This window comes from Bombus pascuorum, chromosome 4 (genome assembly GCF_905332965.1).
Source record: "Bombus pascuorum chromosome 4, iyBomPasc1.1, whole genome shotgun sequence".
NCBI classification, from domain to species: domain Eukaryota; kingdom Metazoa; phylum Arthropoda; class Insecta; order Hymenoptera; family Apidae; genus Bombus; species Bombus pascuorum.
The window spans coordinates 9,060,363-9,084,645 of NC_083491.1; the positions used below are offsets into that span (position 1 = coordinate 9,060,363).

A 24,283-nucleotide genomic window follows, 5' to 3' on the forward strand; every position below is an offset into this window, starting at 1 on the left:
TGTAACTATACGGAAATTACTTTAACTAAATGATATACTGTTTTAGTATAATAGAAAGATATGCATTTAAAGCCTTATTTTTAAAAAACAATATTTTATATGTGTGAACTTAACTTTTTGTATAATCGTTTCATAAGTTTTGAACATTGTTTCTTTTGAATTTTTACTTCGTGTTTTCCATGTTTTCATATGAGAATAGAATTATTGAAAAGTTTGGGAGAAGGCGAAAGGAATTGAAAGAACAATTTCATCTTCGACAATTTATCGAATCCTTTGACGCGACTCCTCTTCACTTTCGACAGCTGAACACTTTGCCTCCCATATTGAAGAAAATGGAAATCACTCAACACATCAAAGAAAACGCGTTCTTTGTATTATATTATTGGGACGATGAAAACAACGACTAAAAGATCTCTCCTATATTTGAATATAAAGAATGCAGTATCAGGACCTCTACTGCTGGCCATTTTTACATTAACATTTGTAAAATAAATATATCTACGTAATATCTATTATTTATACAAAATTAGAGTTTTGCAATAAAATCGTCATTTCGAATAAAAATTTTTCTTCTGCTTGTTAGATAGCTAAGAAAGGCATTATATAACAAATCATATACTTAATAATTCCTACTAAAAATTAATTACAAGAAATTTGAGTTCACGAGAATAAAATCCAATCTGATCGAAATTGATATGCTGCGTTATTTTTTAATTCCGTGATTGTAGAAGTTCGCAGTTAAGAAACTACCCTGTTAAATATTTAAAGAATCTCATCCAGACAAAATAAATATTAGCATTACCAAAAGATGAAGTTTAGGGAAATCTTCAAATATAATCTTCACCGGCATGATCTTAATCTCTGTGACACGCATAAGCAACAAGCTACGCCTCGATACGTTTCCATCGCATCCATCCATGATGTATGTCGGCGACATTTCGTGCATCTCGGATACCTATCGAGAACATCGATATCCCTCGCAGAGAATTCAATCACCTTCATCGAATATTCCGTGTCTACTTTAGTCTGCCTCCAAATCTTAAGCCACTGTCTGCAATTAACGAACAGAGACGGCAGATGCGAGTGATAATGATAGTGAAGAGAACGTTGTCAACTTAGACAATATTAATTCAAAGCGTAATGCTAAAATTTATAATTATATTTCTTCAAGCGGATAGCGGCGCAAGAAGTCCCAGAGAATGAAGCTCGGTTCTTGCACGCATTTATACACGTTCCAAGCTTATGTGCATGCACTCTGAACGTTCCGTACAACCCCAGAGTAGTTTCACCGAGTTTCAGTCTCGGATTGTCCGACAGAATGTGTTCGGGCTCTTTAATAGATTTCCCAAAGTGACGCGTGAACCCCATTAAAATTTCACCGCATAACAAAATATTCCTGGAGCTCTAGTTTCAACTACCATTTCTTTATTCCTTTCACCAACGTGCACGCCTTGATCGACAGTCTGATTGAAAGTTACTTTCCGAAATAAATGCCCAGCCTCGATCGTTACGATCGAAGCTTTTACACAATTATTGGCACGCGATCGATTTCGTCCTCTTGAATAAATGAAAAAGTTGTTCGGTTGAAAAAGTAATTTTAGGTTACCGGTGACCCCACATGGAGTGCGTTCGATAGATAGTCAGATCAATTTAAGAAGCGTTATTTTGAAATAATCTGACAGGCTACGTCCAATGCGATAAATTGAAGAAGAATTTAAAGTGTAATATCCTTTGTGAAAGACGAAAAATGAAGGGTGATCGGTACTGGGAGAAATGGGTTTTTCGGGGAATCGACTTGGCATAAAAAAGTTTCAACTGGAAAATTATTAATAATTCAAAAGTTTAATTATAATAAATTTCTCTCACGACTTGGTAATACTCTTTGCTCCAGTAATCGTTATTCTAGTAAAATATTATGTACATATTATCGTAAATAGAAGTGAAGAATTCTATGAATGACGACTGTTTGGAAAATAAAGATGTTCTTTATAATCATTGTGTTGTAATGTAAAATAACGTATTCAAAAACAGCAATTTTTTCAAATATAAAATTACACTTTCAAATTCGAACAGCATTTGTAATCTAAATTGTTTCACAATTGAAACATTTTACTACTCAAAGAGAATGATAAATGTGTACGATTTATAAATGATATACACTTTTCTTTATTCGACTGAATGAATTTTGATGATCGAGTATCTGAAAACGACTGCAAATGCTTCAAATTTCGATGAAATCAAATTTTCTCGTATCAAATACAAAAATTAACCAACTTCTTCCGATAAAAATTATCGTAAGTTACAAAACATTCATCGAAATTTCCCAAGTACACCAGTTTAACAATCTAAAGCATCGTTTAATAATCTAAAAATCCGGGCGGGAAGTGATCCTTCACACGTTCCTGAGCGGCTGGCGGACGTTACAAGCCGCTGCACACCGCTCAACACCAGGAACTAGAGAAAATTACCTTGCACACCCGTCACGACAGCAACAAGTGCAAAATAAATCGCGGCCAATCGTGGCAGCCGGCTAACTGACCCAATTGCCAGCTACGGCTCTTCCTTCCTTCGGTGGGAAGAGATTTAATCCGGTTTCCAGGCGATTCCGCGACTCGACTAGACCATCCACGAAGGAGGCGTAAATCAAAATTTCATGCAGATATTTTCTACTTCTTGTGGAAGGATCTTCAGCACGTTTTCTAGTGCGCACGTGTAGCTCGACTGTTCCTGAGCTTCGGCACGTTCGCGATCGAAAACGTAAAAACGATCTTTGAAAGTTTATCACCAAAGAGGTGTGGGTCCATGGAGCCAGATGTCGCGAACCTGGACGCACGTGTTTTCACCGATTCTTCGACAGTTTCTCCCCGGCAATTGCATATTAAATGCATCCGTATTTCCTCTGCACCGTTCACCGTTGTCTTCCCTCTTTCTCGCTCTAGTTCACCTAGTATTCGATAGGATAGCGCGATGAAATATGGCCGTGCCATAAGAGAACCGCCAGCGCGAAAACACTATCGCTTTCCAATAGTACGTTAGGCAAGACCGAATGGAGCAGGAATATGCGAGGCTGTTCTCTTCGCGACACCGAACGGAGAGAACGATCAACCGGGGCGAACGCAAGGCGTGAGAAGAGGGGAAATAAGCGAAGAAACTGAAAATATCGTTCACGTTTGCGGCGCTTTCCCAGCCATATGGCGACCTGCGTATATCATATTAGAAGCCAATTTTTAACTCGGTGGGGGCACATTTCACGCGAAACTGCCGGTTATAACCGGTCTCTCGCTAAAAATCCAATGAATTGATAGGAGAGAACCTGGTCGAACGGGGGGGTGAGAGTAGTCGAATGGCCGTTTGAGGGAACGAAAAAACTGGCGGCCGACTTTTCTTCGGCTTCTCTGACCAAAGGGAAACGACCGCAATATCTTAGGGTGGAAAGTACACACGGACTCTGGTGGCAAAGACCCGGTTGCTTCAAATAAATCTCTCGCTAGCCTCGACCCACCACCTTGCCCCTTCCCCTCCCCCCGTCCTTCTTCGCCGTGCTCACCACTCTTTTTTCTCTTCCGCTCCCGACCTTCCATTCTTCTCTACCGCCTTCCCTTTCCCTTTTCATTACAACCATTATAAATATTGTCTTTGAAGGCGACGCTTCTTTAAACGAATGGCCGCTCGATCACCGTGCTCGTTGATACTGTCTTGTAATGGAGTTTCGTGGTGGGGATGAATTTGTGGATTTGGAGAACGATTACACCGAGATTTATACCTGCAGTGTTACGAAATTGTTGGTTTTCGGTCTATCTGTCTTCTGAATCTGCCATGAAGGACTGTGAAACGTACTTACTTTGTCATTATTTCTGATAATTTCCAAGGAAGGAAGCTTGTTAACGTTTCAAGTAGACTAACTATAGTACAAGTTTATATTTCAAGTTATATTCTCTCAAGTTATATATTCTTATTAAGTTATATTGTCTACCTTATCCTCATTTTTTCCCTTATAACCTTGCTGTTATGACGATGCCTGTAATATTAAAAAAGAGTACAACGTTATTATTACAGAAAAATATTCTTTACTTTGCTATATGTGTTAATAGAACTTCTTTTAATATTGTTCAATTACTTTAATTTATATTGGTACTATGATATAACAAAATTTTAATGCTCATTAAAATACATTTGGATGTCTACTTTAGTATGACACGTTTAATGAATCTGTATAAATATTCTTGAGCTTTTTCGTCAACTGACGAACATTATTATCCCTTCCCCCTCTCTTGGTTCACTAGCCACTAAGCCTTGTTTTGCTAACTGACCGCGAATTCTCAGAAATATGATGCGTAGCTTTCAGCTAATGATATAATATATGAAAATAAGGAAATATATATGTTTCCTTATTTTAAACTACTAATTGAAAAACATAATTTCATCCGTGTTTTAATACGAGGACTAGTAATAAAATTAATTTGTAAATTCTTCTTCAAAATTAATTAGAATGCTTTATTTTCTGGAGTTTAAATTACTTTTCCTAATACATGTCTTTCCTCTTACATTCTCTCTGTATTGCCACTTCCCATGTATCTTTTTATACGCGTCTCGTTTTGATTACTTCGATCCAGGTTTTACACCTAATTCGTTAGTAGCTCTAATATCAAGAGAATGCAAATACAAATGAGTTTATAATAGGTATCAAATTGGCTAATATTAATATAGTACCTGCAACGTTAATGTAATACTAAATAACATGCATTAGCTAATCAACTATAAAATATAATTAAAGAATATAGCATATGTTGTTAAACGTAAATAGAGTACATGATTAGATAGTTGGTAATTTCAAAACTATAGGATATTGTCTAATGGCATTTAAACATGTGTACGTATCAATGGGTTGCATAATAATTAACGAGAATTCGTATTAAAATTTCGCATTAGCAGCACGTGTACATTATTCTCACCAGAATAATAATCCTGAGCACGCTGCTTAAATAACAAGCGGATAATTGTTGTACAAGGTACACATGCAACTGGGATGCTACTTGTTACACAGCCACAGTGATCATATTAATTTAATGCGACATTCATTAGCGTATACACGAATAAAAAATATTTAGCTAGTATACATTACGTGAATGGACAATATATGGGTATGCAACAGTGTCACATATCATAATCTTACACAACATGTCGTGCATTATCATTTTTAAATAATTACATTTGTAAACCGTTATAAACTCGAAATTTATAAACTTTTGAGAAAGTAATATGGAAATATAATGTAGATTAAATATAGAATCTATAATATAGAAATACTAGTAACATGCATAATCGTCTATTTAAAATAAATGTTATAGCTGAACCTATTATTTGTTTTTAATAAAATAATTTTTTCAATCATATACTATAGATTTTAGTGCAAAAAGATACTGAACTGAATGTATATAAAGAAAGTTCATAACCTTGTTGACTAGTATAATTTTTAAACATCAATTTACTATATAGACTTATTTCAATTCAACAGAAAGAATATTTAAATTTAGTTACTGGATGTTTATTAATAATTTCTATTCTGATATAAAATATTTTGCATATAATTATTCATACAATATTTAGATACTAAAATATACATTATGATATAGGCAAAACCATATAATCTATATTTCAATATTTTTTTCTATATTTTGTTAAGAAATATCTAAAAGTTGGTATTGTACATAATGTATAATGTATTCAGGAGTCGTTATTTCGTATATTTAATATAATTAGAAGAACTTAAGTAAAATAATTCGATAGACACTATATCTCATTGGTTGCAAGAAGTAACATATGGATTTCTATTTAAGCTGTACTTGCAAACGATTTGACTTAAACGAGGCCGATTAATTCGGACTAATTATATAGTTTGAAACAAGTTATTAGATCCTATTTGAGAGATTGTGATTTCCAATTATTAACAAGTAACTTAGTAATTGGATCAAGATGCGGTTTGCTAGGGAAACCAACAATGCCATTTTCTAACCAGCTGATTGCCTTGGAAATATTGTCCTAACTTCGCGTAATTTACCTTACAAATTGATTTCCACATTATACTGCAAGATATTTTCCATTCGATTTATTGAATTTTCATTGATGCCAATCTCAGTTATTAAATACACTTAAATGTTAACTTTAATTTGATTTATATTCTTTTATTCAATCAAGTTTCCAATTTTATTCGATTCTGTTCCTATGAAGAGTTATGAATGTCTTCAAAGTCTTAGTACATTGGTCCTAATCTTACTGTATCGATCCTAATCTTCTCATTTTGTTGAATTCAATTATGTCCTGTCTTAGTCAATAATTCAAACTATTGAAATTTTTTTAATTCTTCTTTACTAAGAAGTTAAGAGTTAAGAGTTAAGGCGAACATATTCGTTATTTTTGTTGACTTTATACATTTTATTTGTTGTACTTTTCTGTTATTATTGGATTATTTTCGTTTTTGCACGATAAGATAATCATTACGAAAAGAAAAGAACATTGGGAAAGCACCTGATCGGCAAGCGGATGATCCGGGTTCGAATTCCGATCAAGCAACTCCCGATCGGCTTAGACTTATACAACTTATATAACTTATATAACTTCAAACTTTCGCATGATCCTCATTTTCATTTTCAGCGAATTCAAATCAGCAATCATCATTTAACGAACGAATTATTGAAAGAGCATTGTACGGATCAATTATCCGAGGGCATTTTCAACGAATTTGCGTTTCTCTGTAAAATTTCATTCACACTTTTTCCACGCGCGCTTCATCCCCCTTGCAGGAAAGAAATAATCCACAACGTCAGACTTTATTAAGCCATTAATCACTCCGTTTTTACAATCTCCACCGGTTCTCGTACGAGGAGAGAACTACGCGAGTCGCATGACTCAGCCCAACCTTGCAAATGGTCGAACGTTACGAATGATAATGTAACGTGCACGTAACGCAATTCAAATTTCAGCGTACGAAACGGGAATGGAATCGAAACGGAGAGAAAGAAAGAAGAAGAGGGAAGAAGAGTGAGAAAAAAGAGAAAAGTGGAACAGGGAAATAGACAGAGTTATTCTCTGAAATATGAAGCGCAGCGGAGCAGCTGACGTTACCAGAGACCATGTCGCATTATTTTCGTAGGCAGCGATGCGCAAGTGGATTCCCCGTAGTCAGCAATAAGCATGATCTTTTTTTATTTTCCCATTTTATTCTATTCCTTTTTCTTCTTTCATTTTTGTTTTCCGGATACCGTAGGCCCACCCGTTAGAAACGAGAGGTGGCTCTCTCATACGTCAAAAAATCCTATTATACTGCGCTGATCCTCTGTCGACGAAATGGAAGAGATCGGCGGACGAGCTAGTCTAGTTTTGTTCGCTCCTCTTCTCGACGTCGCTCATCGTCTGGAATTGAATCGCTGTGATGGGCTCTCGGTTCAAGAAGGAAGTTGTATGGACGAACTCGTGCCCCCTCCCTCCTTTTTCTTTCCGTTTCTTTTCTTTCCGTTCTTTTCCCTTCTTTCTTCTTTCTCTTTTTTTTGGAGAGAGAGGCGGGGTTCGTCGACAAATTGTCTTCGCCGAACGATTTCGCGCTTGAAATACCATTATTAACATGAATAAGTAACGATCGAATTGAAGTGTCTGAAGTGAAGATCTGCTCACTTCTGGATGGAATTCAGATATTTATACAGAAACGTTTGTGTGATGACAGTGTAGTGGAGGTTAATGAAATTGGGCTGTAATGATCTTTATTTCTTGACCATAAAAATTTACTGTGTTGAATTGGTCATATCATGAAATTTTTAAGCTGACAGCGAATGATCATCTTATCAATTAAGAATGATCCTAATATGAAAATATTAGAAAGAGTTAAAATTCCACTAGTCCTATATTTTGGCTTCTGCAAAACTTCATCAACCTAACTGTTTCTAAAAAACTAAACATTCGGATTTGTATAAGATCTTTTTAGTCATAAAATAACACTACAATCAGAAAACCAATAAAAACGTATGCATCACGTCTTTTTCCCTATGAATTTGAAATTGTTTTCAAGATTTATGATAAGAATCACAATGATGTCACGTAAGCAGCAACTTTTTTCAATGACTAATTTAGAGAAAAATGGTTCCCCTGGGTGGAAGGACACGAGCAGCAAAAGGTCAACAAAGTATGAAACACGATTCCTATTAATCGAAGATCGATATCGTAGCTTGTATTAAAGCAACTCTGTTGCATTATTCATGCTTCTCAAACGAAGCCAGAGTATCCATTGCAATAAAAAGGAGAACCATGTGTAGTTTCGTTTCTTTTCGTTCTGCAGGGAGGATCCTTTATCGCCCTTACCCGCTATCGTAAATAAATTATATCCACACAAGGGTTCACGCTCGTTCTTCGTTCGTTTTCGTCGCGGGATTATCTGCCTCTTCGAGACAGCAGCTTTATTTTTCCTATCGATGATTCTGCGGACGACGACAAACCCTCAACGTCCTTATATCTTAATTAATCCATCGGAAGGGATTGCTATTTCGATGCAGAATCTTTATTACCAGATTGCGGGGAGAATGTCGGAAGAAGATTGTAACAGGAATATACGAAACTCGGGGAAAATGTGTTTCATATAAACATACTTACGTATGTATGCTACCACTTAAACATATATATGTAGATACTTGTTTATTTTTGGACATTAAAATGCAATTCAGTTAGAAAATTATAGTCAGAAGAATCTAGGATAATTTGATTTTTAACTAGACTCGTCGTAGAATATTATAAAATTTATTTTTGGAGTTTGATATGCAATAAAAAATTATTTATAAAATTGTACATTCATCGGATTTGGTTGCAAATATTTAGTACGTCCATAACGAGGTGAACATCGAAGGAAATAATTATATAGAACGAATTAAAAAGTATTCTAGTTATTCTGGATTCTGAAGCTTCTCTTGCTAAGATAAGAAAATTGCAGAACACGATACTCTATTTTAGAGAAAATTAATTAAAATCTTAGAAAGTAGTTTATAGAGATCTTGTAAATATTATAATTGCACTATATAAATCTAGCATTTATTATAGTTGCATTTAATCAATTAATTCTCAAGAATATTTCTCATTTCGTTTGTATTTTTACCCCATAGTATATTTAATTAAAAAGTTGATGTCTCAGGTGAAATATCTCGAATTATTTTGAATTTCAACCGTGTACGCGTAAACACGGATTGTAAAAATGTCAGCTACTTTTTAACGTTACCACACTACACAGCGTGTTTTATGCAATAGAAGGTAACTTTCAAAGCTACCCTTTGCTCCGGCATTCCTCATCTACCCACTTTGACTTGGAAAAATTGCTTTTAGAGGAGACAAATTTTTGATCCTTCATTCGCACTCAAGGTGTGCAATTTAACGTACGTCGAATCTGCCAGTGAAATTTCAATTTCCTCTCTCTTGCTGCTATTACGCATGCTTATTTTGTACAAAAGAATACAGAATGTGATGTATATCAAGATACATACTTTGAACACCAGACTTTTAAAGAATCAGATGATTAGACTCATGATGATTAGAATCTATATTTAAATTTTATTGCACTTAAAGGTTAGAAGTCGTATAACGTGCATAAAAAAAGATATTTTGAATTTTATTTATTCCTACTTCTTGAGCATTTTATGACGGAAATACGAAGATAACTTATCTGGAGAAGTTTATACGAAGCGTACCAATATTCTCGGGAATTTTATGATGTACACGTTGGTATATGATCGGTCAATAAAAATTATTCGTTGAAACTGAAACCGAAGTTTATCGAAGTATCCATAAAACTCGGTCTTATAAATGTTTCATTTCAAAAAATTAAAGATTGATTAAGAGATTTTATAATTCATTAAGAATACATATGTATATATTGATCTAGAGTTGTATAAAAAGGTTATCAGGTAATTGAAAAAAGTAAAATATTCTAACAAATCTGAAGAATTTAAATGAGTAATTAATTAAAAAAGATATTATACTTTCGTTCTTCCGTTTTACACTTACTCGAAATAATTAGTTCTAATCGTACATTTTAGAAATTGTACCCATTGATTTTATACATTCACAACTATTAATTTTATATATTGGACAATATACTAATAAGTACTTAAGTCAGAATATATTCAAACTCGAATCGAGGTATTGCAAATTTTGAACGATCTAGTTTTACAAGTCTCGCCCGTGTTCCCTACTCGTCCAGTCTTGTTAGCGTTAGTAGACCATGTTACAACTTCGTACGAAACGCATTTGAACTTGGAAAAGGAGATATGTTCGAACTAGGACAATTTTAGACTCTAATGGGACATTGTAGTAGAATCTTATTGCAGTCCGCCAACTTTGTATTTGTACCTTCTTCGACCACGTGGGTAAAACCATTCGAATCTTGGTTCTGTCCAGATGTTGACACTACGTTTTCATTTCTATCACTTTATAGTCACTTCTTACAATATTCTTTGACCTAAATACCAAAAGAAATATCATCTTTTTCCTTCTTAAGCACTGTGAGATGAGGTTGGCCAATTTCATAACGCGTTTAATATTACGTTCAGTAGCCGTACTAGACTACCCTTAAAATTGAAAAATATGGAAACCGTTACACTGGTCAGCTGTAGAAAAATAAAAATTGTATGAATTTCGCTATAATGTATATTTTCATTCATGCAGGAAGCTTTACAAAATATTTTATTGGTTATTTAAGAGACTTTAGTTCGTCAGTGAAGTGTATTTGCTTTCCTTTTTCCATTCTGATATTTCCAGATCAATCAATTCTTTTGAATTCACATTGTAATGTTATAGATCATTGAGTGCAGAATTATGAGGTTTTGCAGCACAGAATTATTGCCATAAAGATTAAACGCTTCTGTTTAGAACGTACAATATATATTTAGATATTTAGCATATGTATTATATTTATCATTATTATTTCTTTTTTTTCTAATAAGTCCTATACACTATCTTTTCCTAATTTCCCAAATCCTGCGATATCTTTCTGTATAATACAGTTACGGAGAACGAGTTCTATAAATAAACAATTTATAATTGGATAACCCTCAGTATTGAATAACCCACGATTTATCAAATGGATGTACTTCAATGATAAATTTTGTAAATATATCATGTGCATTTCAAGCAAGTAAATTTTGGTATCCGTGGTACCTTTATATGTGCTATACTTGGATTACTGTTATGTTGAGAAGGAGTTGAACCATACAGAATAATTCCATCGCGGAGTTGTGTAGTCCATGTTCATTGTAATGCTACACGATCCTATTGCGAAGGTTGCTTGCGAAATTAATATTGGGCAACTAGTTGTGAAGGGAGAGTTAGTGAATGATAGACGGTAATCGTTTAGGTATTTGTTACGTCGAATGGTGGGCTTTCGCTTAATTTGTACGCAAATATAATCGTTGTAACATTCTTGAAGATTGTTAAGTTACAATACGTTTATCAGGATATGATCGTTAAGAATTTATATATTAACTGTTAACTGCTGCAATTAAGCCTTAACTACAAGCGTCCGTATTTTTGTAAATTACCATAGACGTACATATGCTAGAAAACTTAAGAATTTAATTTATTAAATTACTGTGTTACCAAAATTATCGTAGTGCATCTACTTTCTATAATGATATTTATATATGTTGAGGTTTTTTTTACAAATAAAATTAGTGTAAATCGTTGAAGTTCTTAAAATTGTTAATAAAAATGAACGTAATAAGGTAAGAATTGAAACTTCTCTCAGAGACGAAAAATTCTAGCCTGTAGTTTCGTTTAAGACGCATCGAAATTTTTTTATAGCTCCTGACAATAGCTGTTCTAATTACCATTTCAACATCATACATGTTTAATCTTTATCCATCTTCACTCTAGAAAGAAGTACACCCAGTGTAAACCTGTTAACAGGATTAGAGATTGAAGCTGCAGTGCTAATTTCATGGGTTTCAAATGGTGACACGACACTCGCACAGTAATCAACGTAGGTTTGAACATTGAGAAACGGACGAAGAAAGCGAGAAGCGAGAAGAGAAAAAGGAACGAGACTAAGATGCTCACACAGTTGTATACATCCACGTACGAAATGTGAAGTGAAGTCTTTCCCACAGGACCAAGGGAGACACTTTCGAGATTACGTTCCCTCCTCGGCGACATGAATTGATCCGAAAACCATAAGACATTCCCTGTCCGGCACGTTATTTTCCCAGAATAACCAATCGGAAAGAAAGCAGTTGAAGAAGCACGTTCGGCGATCGCAAAAATCGAGAGAGTGATTTTTATTCCTTTCGATGTTTGTACTGTGCAAGAAGCCGTCGCGACCGATTGCCAAACATAACATATTGACAGATATCCCTCTATCGTTCTGCATCGTGCGTTTTCACTCTCCCATCTTCCTTTTTTTTTTTTTTTTTTTTCGTTCCCGTTTCGCAGGAAATTGGATGTTTTCGGATCATCAAACAACATAAAATATGTATGCACTGTGCTAAGCTTATGTTCAAAAGCAGAACTTTATCTATTCACGTTTATGTGCTTTGGTGACTTATCGTTCTCTTCGTCATTAGGTTTGTATTAATATTCCGTAATTTTAAGAGTTATAACGATGCAATTTGTGGATTCTTATCAATTTCATACATTTGTAAACGTAACTCCACAAATGAAACTTTAAATAAAGATTTGTTCCACCAATCAAATATTATGGTGAGTGTTTTACTTTGGGCATTGTATATATTTTTACATATTATGAGCATTTTTTACAGTTGTGCGCATTTAAGTCTCTCATAAATACATAAAAATGCACAGTCCAGTTACAGTTACAATTAATTTTTTAATTCTAAGAGTTAATTATGTGTTGCTATTGCAGTTTGGAAGATGTATGATATCATATAGCATGTGGAAATGTTCGGTTATAATAACATGTAGGATAGTTCAGAGGTAAAGGAACAGTAATTAAACATTAAGGATGTCTCTTGAGCGACCGTTGTATGTAAAATGGCTGATTTCGAAAGGTGTAAGATGTTGCTAAATTCAATAGGTAAACGTGTCATTAAATGGTACATCTCAACAATATGGTAGAATATATACAACACGAATACACATACTTCTATAATGCTGAATGATATCTATTGGTGATCTATCTAATATGCGAACTATACATATACTTCTTATACATAATATAATGATAAAAATTCCAGACATAATTCATAAAATGTTGTAAATCAATACGTCAAAATAGATATTAAACTATCGATTAAATCATCAATTTTCTTATGAAACGGAATAAATAAAGGGTGAAACGAACATTACAAATGAATGACTAAGAATACACGTAATACCGTTTTAATGATCTTCTAAATCCTTTAAACATTATCAATTAGGTTTCATCGAAGACTTCTGGCGGAAGTAGAGGAGAGTGTCTCGACTTGCGTGAAGCCGGCTACTGTGAAACCAAAGATAGTAAGTTCTAAGTCAATTTCGACGTTATTAAATCAGATAGAGCATCAATTTTGGTTTTCGGAATGCCAGGTACGACCGATAATGGGTACAAAGGAGTAGCGAATGGGAAACTACTAACTTCCGAAAGTCAGTAATGTCCCATAATTAGTAACTCGAGAAGTGTCGATGCAAGCGAGGCCAGGTTAGACGTAGTTTCCTGCCGGCCGATATACATATACAATCGCGTCGACGTGGTCCAGACCTCGAAACCATTTATTGCTAATTTCTCCAATACCAACTAGTATTTGCTACTGAAGAACAGTCGGTTTCTACCGACAGCAACTCGACGCTATGCGACACACTATTAACTCTCTTACTTCCAGTACAAGATTTCTGTGCAATTTGATAGAAATATCGCAGCAGGTACGGGAGAATTGAAGGTTTTGAGAAAAAATGTCTTCCATGAACAATATCGATGAAATATTTATTTCAATATACTTTGAAATACTATTAAAGTATTACGAAATATATTATATGACACATATTATAATTATGACAATATCAGAATTTATAAGTAAACGATAGAAGTCATATAAATAATATACGAAATGTATTGTTTGAACAAGAAATATTCCATACAAATTACGTCCATTCAAAAATCATAATTCATAGATACACATAGTCACACGTAACAACATACCTAGAAAAAAATATTTAAATTCACTATCCCATAGTCAAAATCATTCTCAACTAACTCATACCCTTCTCTATTTGCCTTCGTGCAAAAGCCACTCTTTCTTTTTACTCACCCCTAAATGACGCCTGGCATCGTTGTATTAACGCGCACTGCACCGTCGAATTGGACACGAGGAACATACAATGAAACAAAAATAAACTATATCGTTTGGGCAAAAGTGGCGAAATTAAATTGGCTAGAGCGGAACGATACAACGAAAACAATTTCGACCACAGGGGGTGAATGTTCTCTCCCCGTGTTCGACGTGGCTGTCGCCCGATTCATGAATCATCCCTTGATACTCGTGGATCGTATGTTCCCGATAGTTGACCGATTCGAAAAACTGAATAGAATCCTTGGTGATTGATTGGCTCCTTCGAAAACAGGGAACTACTTGCTCCCCATTCCCTCGACCATCGTTTTTCTTCTTCCTTCCAATCGACAATGATTTCCTCGTCGAACGACGTCGACGTGTCCGACAGGCCCGCGGCGACAATCGCCAGTTTGAAATATATAGTTCGGACAAATACCGGATTTGCAAAATCGCAAAGCCGTAAATAACCGCGAAATGAAACGCTCAGAGTACTTGTTTGTCAAAATTTTCGGCCGCAGTCGATGCGTTCTGCTTTAAGCGGCATGTCACGTGCGACATTCCGGTCGCCACATTGATGGACAAGAATAACAGAAAAAAAAGAGGATAAAGAAAAAAATTCGTAAACTAGCACTTTTGTTCGGCCGTCGACACTGTCGAGTCAAATCGTGACTCGATAGTCACGTGATGGGCATTATGTCTGAATGTTAGGGTGTGTGCTGAGGTGTTTTGGACGATTCTTGAGAATCGTTGAGCTATGTTTATAAGTAAAGGAAAAAGATCTGATATGTGCACCTTTTTTGATTTTCTTATTTCAAGGTAATTTCATGATTATAACGTGCTATTTTGATGTGATGTAGCTGAAAATGAAAAGGATCTATTAGGACCCAAGATAATGCTTTTTAAAAATAGCTGACTGATTGGGGTTTTGTGAAGATTCACTAAGAAGCAGTATTTTAGTATTTGTGATATTTTAGTATTATGACAAACAATATCTTTAAAATTATGAAGAGAATCTAAAAATCAAATAGGAAGATACTTTTGCAATATGGAATTATTATATAAGTTTCTATATTTCTGAATAAAAAGCTTCAGAATTAAACATCCATAATTACGATAAACTTTTTATTTTTAAAAGTGGATAAAACGAAGTTCTGAAGGCTGAAGTTGAGTTTATTGTTACACTATATAAATAATTCTGGGATGTACGACCGCTATAATTCCAGTATGTTTACGCAATCGTTGTTATCGTATACCGATGGAAGCAAATGAAACCGCGAATAATAATTTCAAGCTCGTACGGAATGAATATGCATAAGTGTCATTTTAACGAATAGGACAGCTATACACCATTGTTTGTTATTTATGCGGCTGACACATGCATGTACCGATTGAATGGTCGTAAATAATGTTAATACAAGTGCGATAAATTACACGCTTATTTATTTCTGCCCTCATGAATTCGTATCTTCGTTGCTACGTTTAGCTAGGGTCGTATGTATCTTCGTTTCTACATATAAACACATGTATGTATTTGGTGATTTTATCAAACATCAACTATCTGTTACGACTCTATGAGCAAATGGTATTTTTTCCCTCATATTTTATACTTTATACTCCAATACAATACTATGTACATCAAACTTAAATGTATAAAAAAATGCACTGTTTCTTCAAATTTGAAAATAGTATTGTTAATCATTACCTATTTATTTATGTATAATAATTGCCTCGCAGTTTAGGTTGACTACCGGTTTACCTTGTTCTTACTGTACACTCGTTTCGTTTCATTGCGAAAAGAAAGAAACTAAAAAATGTTCAAAGGAGATAATTTATGAAATTTCCCTTTATTAAACAAAATATAGAGAAATTGTTTCAAATCATTTTTCAAAATGTTCTACATATACTCTTCCATGTAACTAAAGAAGCAAATCAACTATCTCAAACCGTACTAAATTACTCCCAAAGAACTGCACTTTATACCCTTTCAAACAAACTTCTCGAAACTTACTTCAACCCATCACTGCATTCATCACATCAATTAACTCTGTGAACCACTTCCGCTATCCACTAACACCTCCTCATTGCCTCAGAAAATCGCAAAACAACGACCGTTCGCTTTTTATCATACAAAAAGCGAGCAACCACGGTTTCGGGTAATCGAACAGCTCGTGCAGCAAGTTATCCGGCGATTTACAGAAATCTGAAAAGAAAACGGGCGCCGTGAAAGCGGGTGGAGAAATCGCCGCGACAAAAGGAAGCTGAGTGCGGAAAAACACCAGTGAACGACTGAGATAGAAACGGTGTGAAAGAATGATAGAAGGAGTGGGATAGAGGAAAGCAAAGCGTCGATGTTGCCGTAACCTTTTCCGTGTCTTCGTAGAAAAAAGTTCAGAAGCAAGGAACCGTGAGACATTTGTCTCCTCTCTCGCGTTTGGCGAGAGAAATCGATTGAGGGTATTGTTGAAGTGGCGCCGCGAAAAAAGCAAGAAAGACAGACAGGAGGACGCACAATAAAAGAAAAAGAGGGAAGGGGATATGTTCGCCCTTTTGTGGGATGCGTTTATGAACGTTTATCATGTTCGAGGTCCGCGCGAGGTCTACGTGAGGTCACCGGTCCGATCGATCGATTAATCGCGGATGTAATTGACTTTTTGCCGTGTTGGCGCAGATAATAAATTTGTCCCGAGGACAAGCTAGATAGGCGCTCTAGACTCGCCCTTTTACTCGTTGTTTCGCCCGTTTTCGATTCATTTCTTCTTTCTATGCCTTTGACAAATTCTGATAAAATCGAGGCCAGTATTGCATTTCGTTTCGTGACCAGCGATAAAGCGTAATCACTCGCGTGAGAATAAAGTGGAGTTTGGACGATGACTATGAATGTCGTTAACGAAGAAAAGAGGATTTAGCGTGAATTGCTGGAACGTGAAACTTTTGCAAGTTGCGTTTTATCAGGGTAATTCGTGTGTGTTAAGTTGATAAATATCAGTGGCGTAATTAGAAATCGACAGGACGAAAAAACATTTGTGGAGAATTAATGCATAAACGGATTTTACGAGGACCTTAATGGATCCATTCATAACTAAAAACATTAATAGATTTCGGTTTAATATTTCAGGTTTATCTATCTTCGAATATTTACGAATAAAAGTGTATGTGGATAAATAACTTCAGTTTAAACCATCATCAACGTTAGTGCTATAATTCGAGAAATATTTAAACAAATTTTACATAATAACGTTTAGATATTGATGATATTGTGTCATACATAGTTACAAAGAAAGGATATGATTTGTGCAAAAATCGAATGTAAAATTTACATCCATATTCATGCATGACAAATTAGCTTTATCCTCCTACTGTTATATTCATTTCATTTTTTTTTTTTTTTTTAACATCATAATAAAACCTGCACGATTTTTTGCGATTTAAAAAACAAATGAGCTATGTATAATTTTCATAATTTATAACACCTCACATCTCCATATTTAAAACATTAATCCATCTCCCACAAGTATACGTTTCAAGCCTTATTACAATATTAAAACAAAATATGTACAGTTATATTATTTGAAATAAAAGAAAACGAATGAAATATATATAATTTTTATAACTTATAATCTCATCTATTTATATTATATTATATTTATATTATATTTATAACTCATCCATGATAATATTCTTTTTCAATAATCACCATAATATGAAATAGAGGAAGATAAGCAAAATGACGCCACTTTCCATGCAAACCAGTCATCATGTTCATATATTTCGAGAAAGGTTTAAATGTGCCTTATCATTCTCATTATCGTGGGCAGCAACGACACGCGTTATTAGAGATATTCTGCAAACTGGACATTAGCGCAGCCGTTGTGGGTTGAAATGTAGACAATCGAACTTGTTATCTCATTTGCATATCGGTTTCATTACAGATGGAAATTACTCGCGCGTATCCAATATTTCAAGGGACATTACAACACGTCACGGAGTTTCGAAAGATTATTACGTTATTACGGGACGCTGAATTTCCGAGAGCTGATTCGGTGCAGACCATTACCACTTTCCTGCTCTCTCTCTCTCTCTCTCTCTTTCCTCCTTTCTCTCTACTGTTATTGCGCTCCATACGGTTTGCTTTACTGAGGACGCAAAGGGATTGTAAGATGGCAGTGGTAGTGTACCGTTACAGGTCAGCCGTAAAAGCTCTCGCAAAGACGCGGAACTTGTCCCAAATGTAGGATATTGTTATGGTTGTACATTCAACGAATTGCGTAACTTGATCATCTAATCGTTTCTGTTATTGACTGATTAATTGATACTACTCTATAATTCTGTTGTTGCTTCCTGTAGGGTTTCCTATGTCTTTATTTTGACAAGAAAGCACGTCATATGAAATAATGGAGTATTATTTGATGATCAATGCAAAATATTATATTCGATATAATATCACATGTTATACTCCAATCATGAAATATAACAATTAAATTCCATTTGTTTTTTCAAAAAAGCCTGTAACCGGAAGGTCTAAGAAAATTTATTTCATGCATTTTGTTACCGTATTGCTCTTATGAAGACTCAAATTGCTTAAATAAACACACTTACCTGCTACTGATTCCTCCATGATCTTCGAATTATCACAATTTATTTTGAATATTCTAGAATTCTATTCTATTATATAGATAAACATCTATTATATAGAATATTCTAGAATTAACATTAAAAACACAACTAGGAGAAACATTTTATATATGTATTGTAAAACAACGAAAAGGAGGACTCGACAATAACAAAATAATGACTTCAAAGTATTTAATGTAAATCGATGAGCTTGAATAACTGAACAGTGATTTATAATGGCAGTCGTGTATTCGATTTATTAAGATATTCAGTCCGACAATTTCACCATCTATTTCTAATGCTCGTTTCACGGATCGTTTTTCGATATCCGGTTGTAACTCATAAAAATCGTTCGACATAGTGAAACCATCGGGCATGATACATTAATAACGTTATTATAATAATTCAATACGACATATCTATAATCGCTGTAGCCTCGACTCGTATTTTTTTTTTTTTTTTTTTTTTTTTGGTTTTTCTTTTCTACTGAACGATGTTTCTCATACGATCATCGCCATAACATTTCGTACGGTCGCTGTAATACGCTATTCACAACACTTGCCTTTTTGCACTTTTTTTTTTTGCTTCAACAATCGCAGCCTCGAATCATCACCGTGATTAATAGACGACGATTCAGATTAATCACAGCATAACGTATCTACAATATTTACAGAACAATCAATCGGCAAAGACGCGTTACGTTTCTTTCTCGTGCTTTATACTCGAGTTCCATACGGAACTCTAGTAACATGTCAGAATACCACATAGCTCTTTCGAACATGTACACTTCCATTTAAAAAGTTTCGAATCATCTAGCAGTATCAAGTGACAGACATAATGATAAAAACGAAATGACCCTCTTTTTGTGAATTTTATAAGACTGGAGGATTATTTACAAGGATCCTATGAAAATCTTTTTAAAATAACTGAAATTAAAATGTAGAAGTTTGATAGAAGACACTGTGTTACTACGAAGTAAGATTTTCCGAAAAAATATGAAAATTCGTTTCGCAAACGAAAGAACGAAAACATTTACGAATTGTTCTGATAAAAATGGGCGATTCAAGACTTTCCAAGTGCACTGCATCTACACTGTTGTTACCAGATCTACGTTAGACTCGAACGAAACTCGAAATAGACTTCTGTGAACTTGCATCACAAAGGTTTAAAATGTCGTTTAAAGCTTCTACTTATCTGGTATTTACAGAAAATTATGCGAATCAAGAGTAGTAAAAATAAATTTGTTCATGCAGAAGAAAGCAAAATGGGTCAAGGATTCTATCGAAAAATGGCCCATGTTTCATTAATTGATGACTAATTTTCCTGAAAGTGTTCGCTCTATAGATCGTTAAATCTACTTTAAGTCTCGTTAAAGCTAAAAATATTGTCATCGACGTGTAGCCTTGCAGGAGGACCACGAATTCTCTTCGCTGATGCGTAATTGAAACTGAAACGACGAAGCTCTCTGCACGAAGACACCGTCGTCGATGATTCGGGGCTACGCAACATCATCATCATCATCGTGTTTCTTCGCTTCTAGTATGCAATAACTCACACGATTTTTATCTTAAATCGCGTCGAATCGCATTCGCGAACGCGTCCGCAATGTTTACGTATGTACGACTAGCGTTTTGTATCAGTGCATGCACGTTTGCGCCAGTCAGAAACAGCTAATGATGAAACCTAAGAGCGCGTATCTCAACACAACTACGATTCGATATATTATGTATATTATATGTTCCTGTGTATATAATGGATAATTATGCATTTTTCGCTTATTCTTTCATGCGTACGTATATATCATTACATGTACCGAAATACAGTTGTGCCTTGTTCGCTCGACTAGATTATAACTAACGTCATCGTGAGTTATCGTGTTACGAAATGCATCGATGAGAACTCAACGTTGACAACTTCGGTTGTTCGTTTCACGAGCTATGAGATCGGTTTTACGGATGGAAAGTACGTAAAATCGTTAGAAAATAATTTTTCTTCTTGTCGAACCGAATTGATTTACGTACTTTGTCATCCCATTTTTTGGACTTATTACGATTCAGAACAATTTTTAATTATTCTCGTTCGATGATAAAAGAAATTTTTGTCCTCATGATACCAGAAAAGTATGTGTTTGGTTTTACAAAGAGGAACATTCGTCTTTTTAACCAACGTGAACGATATAACGATAATGAAATGAACGCGAGTAACGATTGAACTTTACAATGGAGAAGAATATCTATAGAACGCTGAATCATCTTGGAGAATCGTGAAATCAATGGTATTTACATAGGTAAGAAACGAAGAAACTCGTATAGACGAGTTCGTAATACTACAGAACTAACGGAACTACTCGAGTCGTTTCGAGGCCAGTGATTCTCAGCCGCCTCGGGAAAATTCGCGACACACGTTTGATTATAAAACTCGTTTTTGGCGGAACATTTAAAGCGATAACGCGTTATACCAAACGACACAACCGTTGAATTTCTCGCGGAACATCGATGTGTCGCGTTAATATCGGCTGAAAACCGTTGGCGTAACCTATTATCATACGCAATCAGATCCTTCTAGTCGATACGAAAAGTTCTATTTTTTCGTCTTTTTTCTTTGTCTTTTCTCTTTTCCTAAACGGGAATACTCGATTCACACATGACAAGAGAGGACGAAGTCTTTTCTCGAATGCAAAGATGTCGCGCGCCACAAAATCATCGTCATTCATAAAAGCCTAGGAATTCCTTCATACTCACTGTAAGTATACTTACACAACATATCATATTTATATTTATTTATTTATATATATTTATTTATATTTATATATATTATATATATAATATCCTCTTTTTTTTGCTCTCTGTATACGTCTACGTTTAGTATGAAAATAATTTCAAGCGCGTCTTGTCTCGTCGCACTCGTCCATCATCCAGCCGAAGCCGGCGTACCGGAAACTGGTAGCCGTCTCCGGTCTGGTCACCGTCCAATAAACACTAGAACTGGAAGCCCCGTTCCCGCGACGTGAGAATCACCTTCTGATGGCTGGAAGTAGCAGTGACAGCAGACTCACCAAAAGATGAAGAACGAGTTGAGCCCGATGGGAAACGCCCGGACTTAGGGCGTCGACCGGAAGCTCGCCTGGCGGCCTCATCGATGGCGGATCGTAATCTCTGTCGTAATCTGCAATCAAACAAATCTTCTTCTGCACGAATCTTCCAACGATCGAAATTTTGTTTCTATTTTTATTTCTCATTTCTATTAGATTTCCAATTTGAATGAATTTTCGATTTCGGCGATTTCAAATTTGGAGAATCGAAGTTCAGTGCATATGAATTTTTATATTTCTCAGATATGAATCAGTATGTCCTTATGACAATGCAGAACAATACACTTTTTTGTCTGCGATTGGATTTTCCATCTCAACGAGTACAGCTTCAAGCTTTAATTAGTGCACACGAAATTTTATCTTTTTGAGAATAATCTTAAACAGATATGGGTTTTTAGATATAGTAAGTATTTGGTCACTGAAAGATTACTTTTAAATTACAGTTGCTTAAATAGAATAATTCGGTGTGAATTCCACGTTCAATGACTTTGTGGTTTGTCTGACCATACGTGTCGTATATTACTTGTGTCGTTTTAACCAGCCGTTGATACCCAAATATCCATAACAACGAAAATATTCAATTTGCCATGCAAATTTTAAAACATTTGTGCTGTTTAGCAACTTTTAATGGTCTAACTACCAAAATTTTAAATATTTACGAGCATATAAATAATAAAATTCTCATTCGTAAATCAACCAAATGGGTTATTGAAAGTTTTATTTCTCTGTTTAGTCTATAACACAGGACTTAGCATTTTTATTTGCAGTAATAATTATGAACTGAGTTTAGTGGGATTTGACATAAAAGCCTCTTCGATTTACGATATATCGTTCGATCTCGTAAAACAATTTTGTTAATTTCATAATTAATACATAACATATAATTTCGTATAATAATTTCAGATTATTAAAAAGTCTCTAGGCCAACTTAACAACAATATTCGAGGAATTACTTCACAACAGCTCAGTTCTCCTGGTCTCCAAATATTACATAGTAGCACCTGAAACGCGACAATTTTGTTCGTTCGCGTAAACACAGGCGCGGTTTGTATTTTTCCCATAATGTATTAAATTGTTATTCTCTACAATTAACTCTGGATCCCTAGCCAACAAGAATGGTACTTGAGGGGGGATAACAGAAGCACGTAGTGAGTATGTGGAAATGAGAATGCAACAAAACATCCCGTGCCTGCGAGAACATGTTGCGCGAATAATAGAGTGTTCGATTATAATGCACCTGCTGGGTAATCGAACGTTTGGATGGTGATCGTGCGACCAATGCTGATAGCATTCTAAAAGGATTTCGGTCGGACAATACGACGGTGATTCGAATTTCATAGAGAACGAACGCGGAAAACCAATTCGTACCCTGTAAGTCTGAATCTGAATAGTCTTGGGAACAATCAGTTTGCAAAATGCCATCCTCTTACGAAACAGTAAATGCAAGCGCTACGTACATACGAAGAAAAGTAGCATCGTGAGCTTGAAAAAGCAAGAGAAGCTAGTTTTCGCCTATTTCATTGTACTGTATTGCACAAAGTCCTTAGAGTCGATTCTTTAGCAAATAAAATGCAATTATTATTGAGCAACACAAAGTACACTGACTCGCGAAAGTATTCATCTTTGTGAATGTATTTTGTGTGTTATATGAAGTGTTTTGAAATTCTATTGACACTGTTGCGAGATTCGATTATCATGATTATATCGTTAAAGTTTGAAAATATATATGGATATTACAAGATGTTTAGAGATGACAAAAGTATTTAAACAGATGATTATGCATTATGTTAATAAGCTCTGATATTCATTCTACGCTTAAGATGGAAAAGAACTCTTAAAATTTAAAGAAGGCATTAAAAAAGTCGCTTGAAATTTCTGTCTATATGATAAACTTAAAAAAATTGTGAAGGTGGTCATAATATATCGACTACAGGAGAATTAAAAATTCTTTTAAACATAGAATGGTAGAATTTTACATTGACATGAAGAAAAAGCGACAAGGGTAGTGGTCTCGTTGATGAAATGAAACAACGCTAAGGATGCTGTGTATATTTTTCTGTGTTCACGAATACGAGGGTACGATGTGTAACTCTTCCTAGCCTGAATAGTTTCTCTCAAATGAAAAAATATTTCTCTGCGTATAATCATTAAGTTTTCTAAAATGTAAGAGAAAATGTAAGAATTATGACAAAAGAATATTTCAAGATAAATTTTAAATGAATAAACATGAAAATTTAAATGAATTGAATGAATTATAAACGCTCAATAAGTTAATTATTCAAATGGAATTTCA

The 24,283-nt window shown here is 34.9% G+C and overlaps 2 protein-coding genes across 8 annotated transcripts in view; both read right to left on the reverse strand.

Moving 5' to 3' along the window:
* The window catches only part of LOC132906121 (transmembrane protease serine 9-like), a 400,143-nt gene extending 376,962 nt beyond the window's left edge, over positions 1–23,181 (reverse strand). The window contains exon 1 of the mRNA XM_060957990.1: positions 23,171–23,181. The gene's annotated coding sequence lies outside the window, so the exon portion shown is untranslated. The remainder of the gene's footprint in view (positions 1–23,170) is intronic.
* The window catches only part of LOC132906064 (neurotrimin-like), a 316,775-nt gene continuing 296,469 nt past the window's right edge, over positions 3,978–24,283 (reverse strand). For 6 of the 7 annotated variants that reach the window (XM_060957923.1, XM_060957920.1, XM_060957919.1 and 3 more), the window contains one exon: positions 19,130–22,064. In XM_060957923.1, the coding sequence (XP_060813906.1) occupies positions 21,913–22,064 (152 nt within the window). In that variant the 3' untranslated portion in view covers positions 19,130–21,912. Of the gene's footprint in view, positions 4,019–19,129; positions 22,065–24,283 lie in introns of those variants that run through there. The other variant, XM_060957922.1, reaches the window with a different exon arrangement.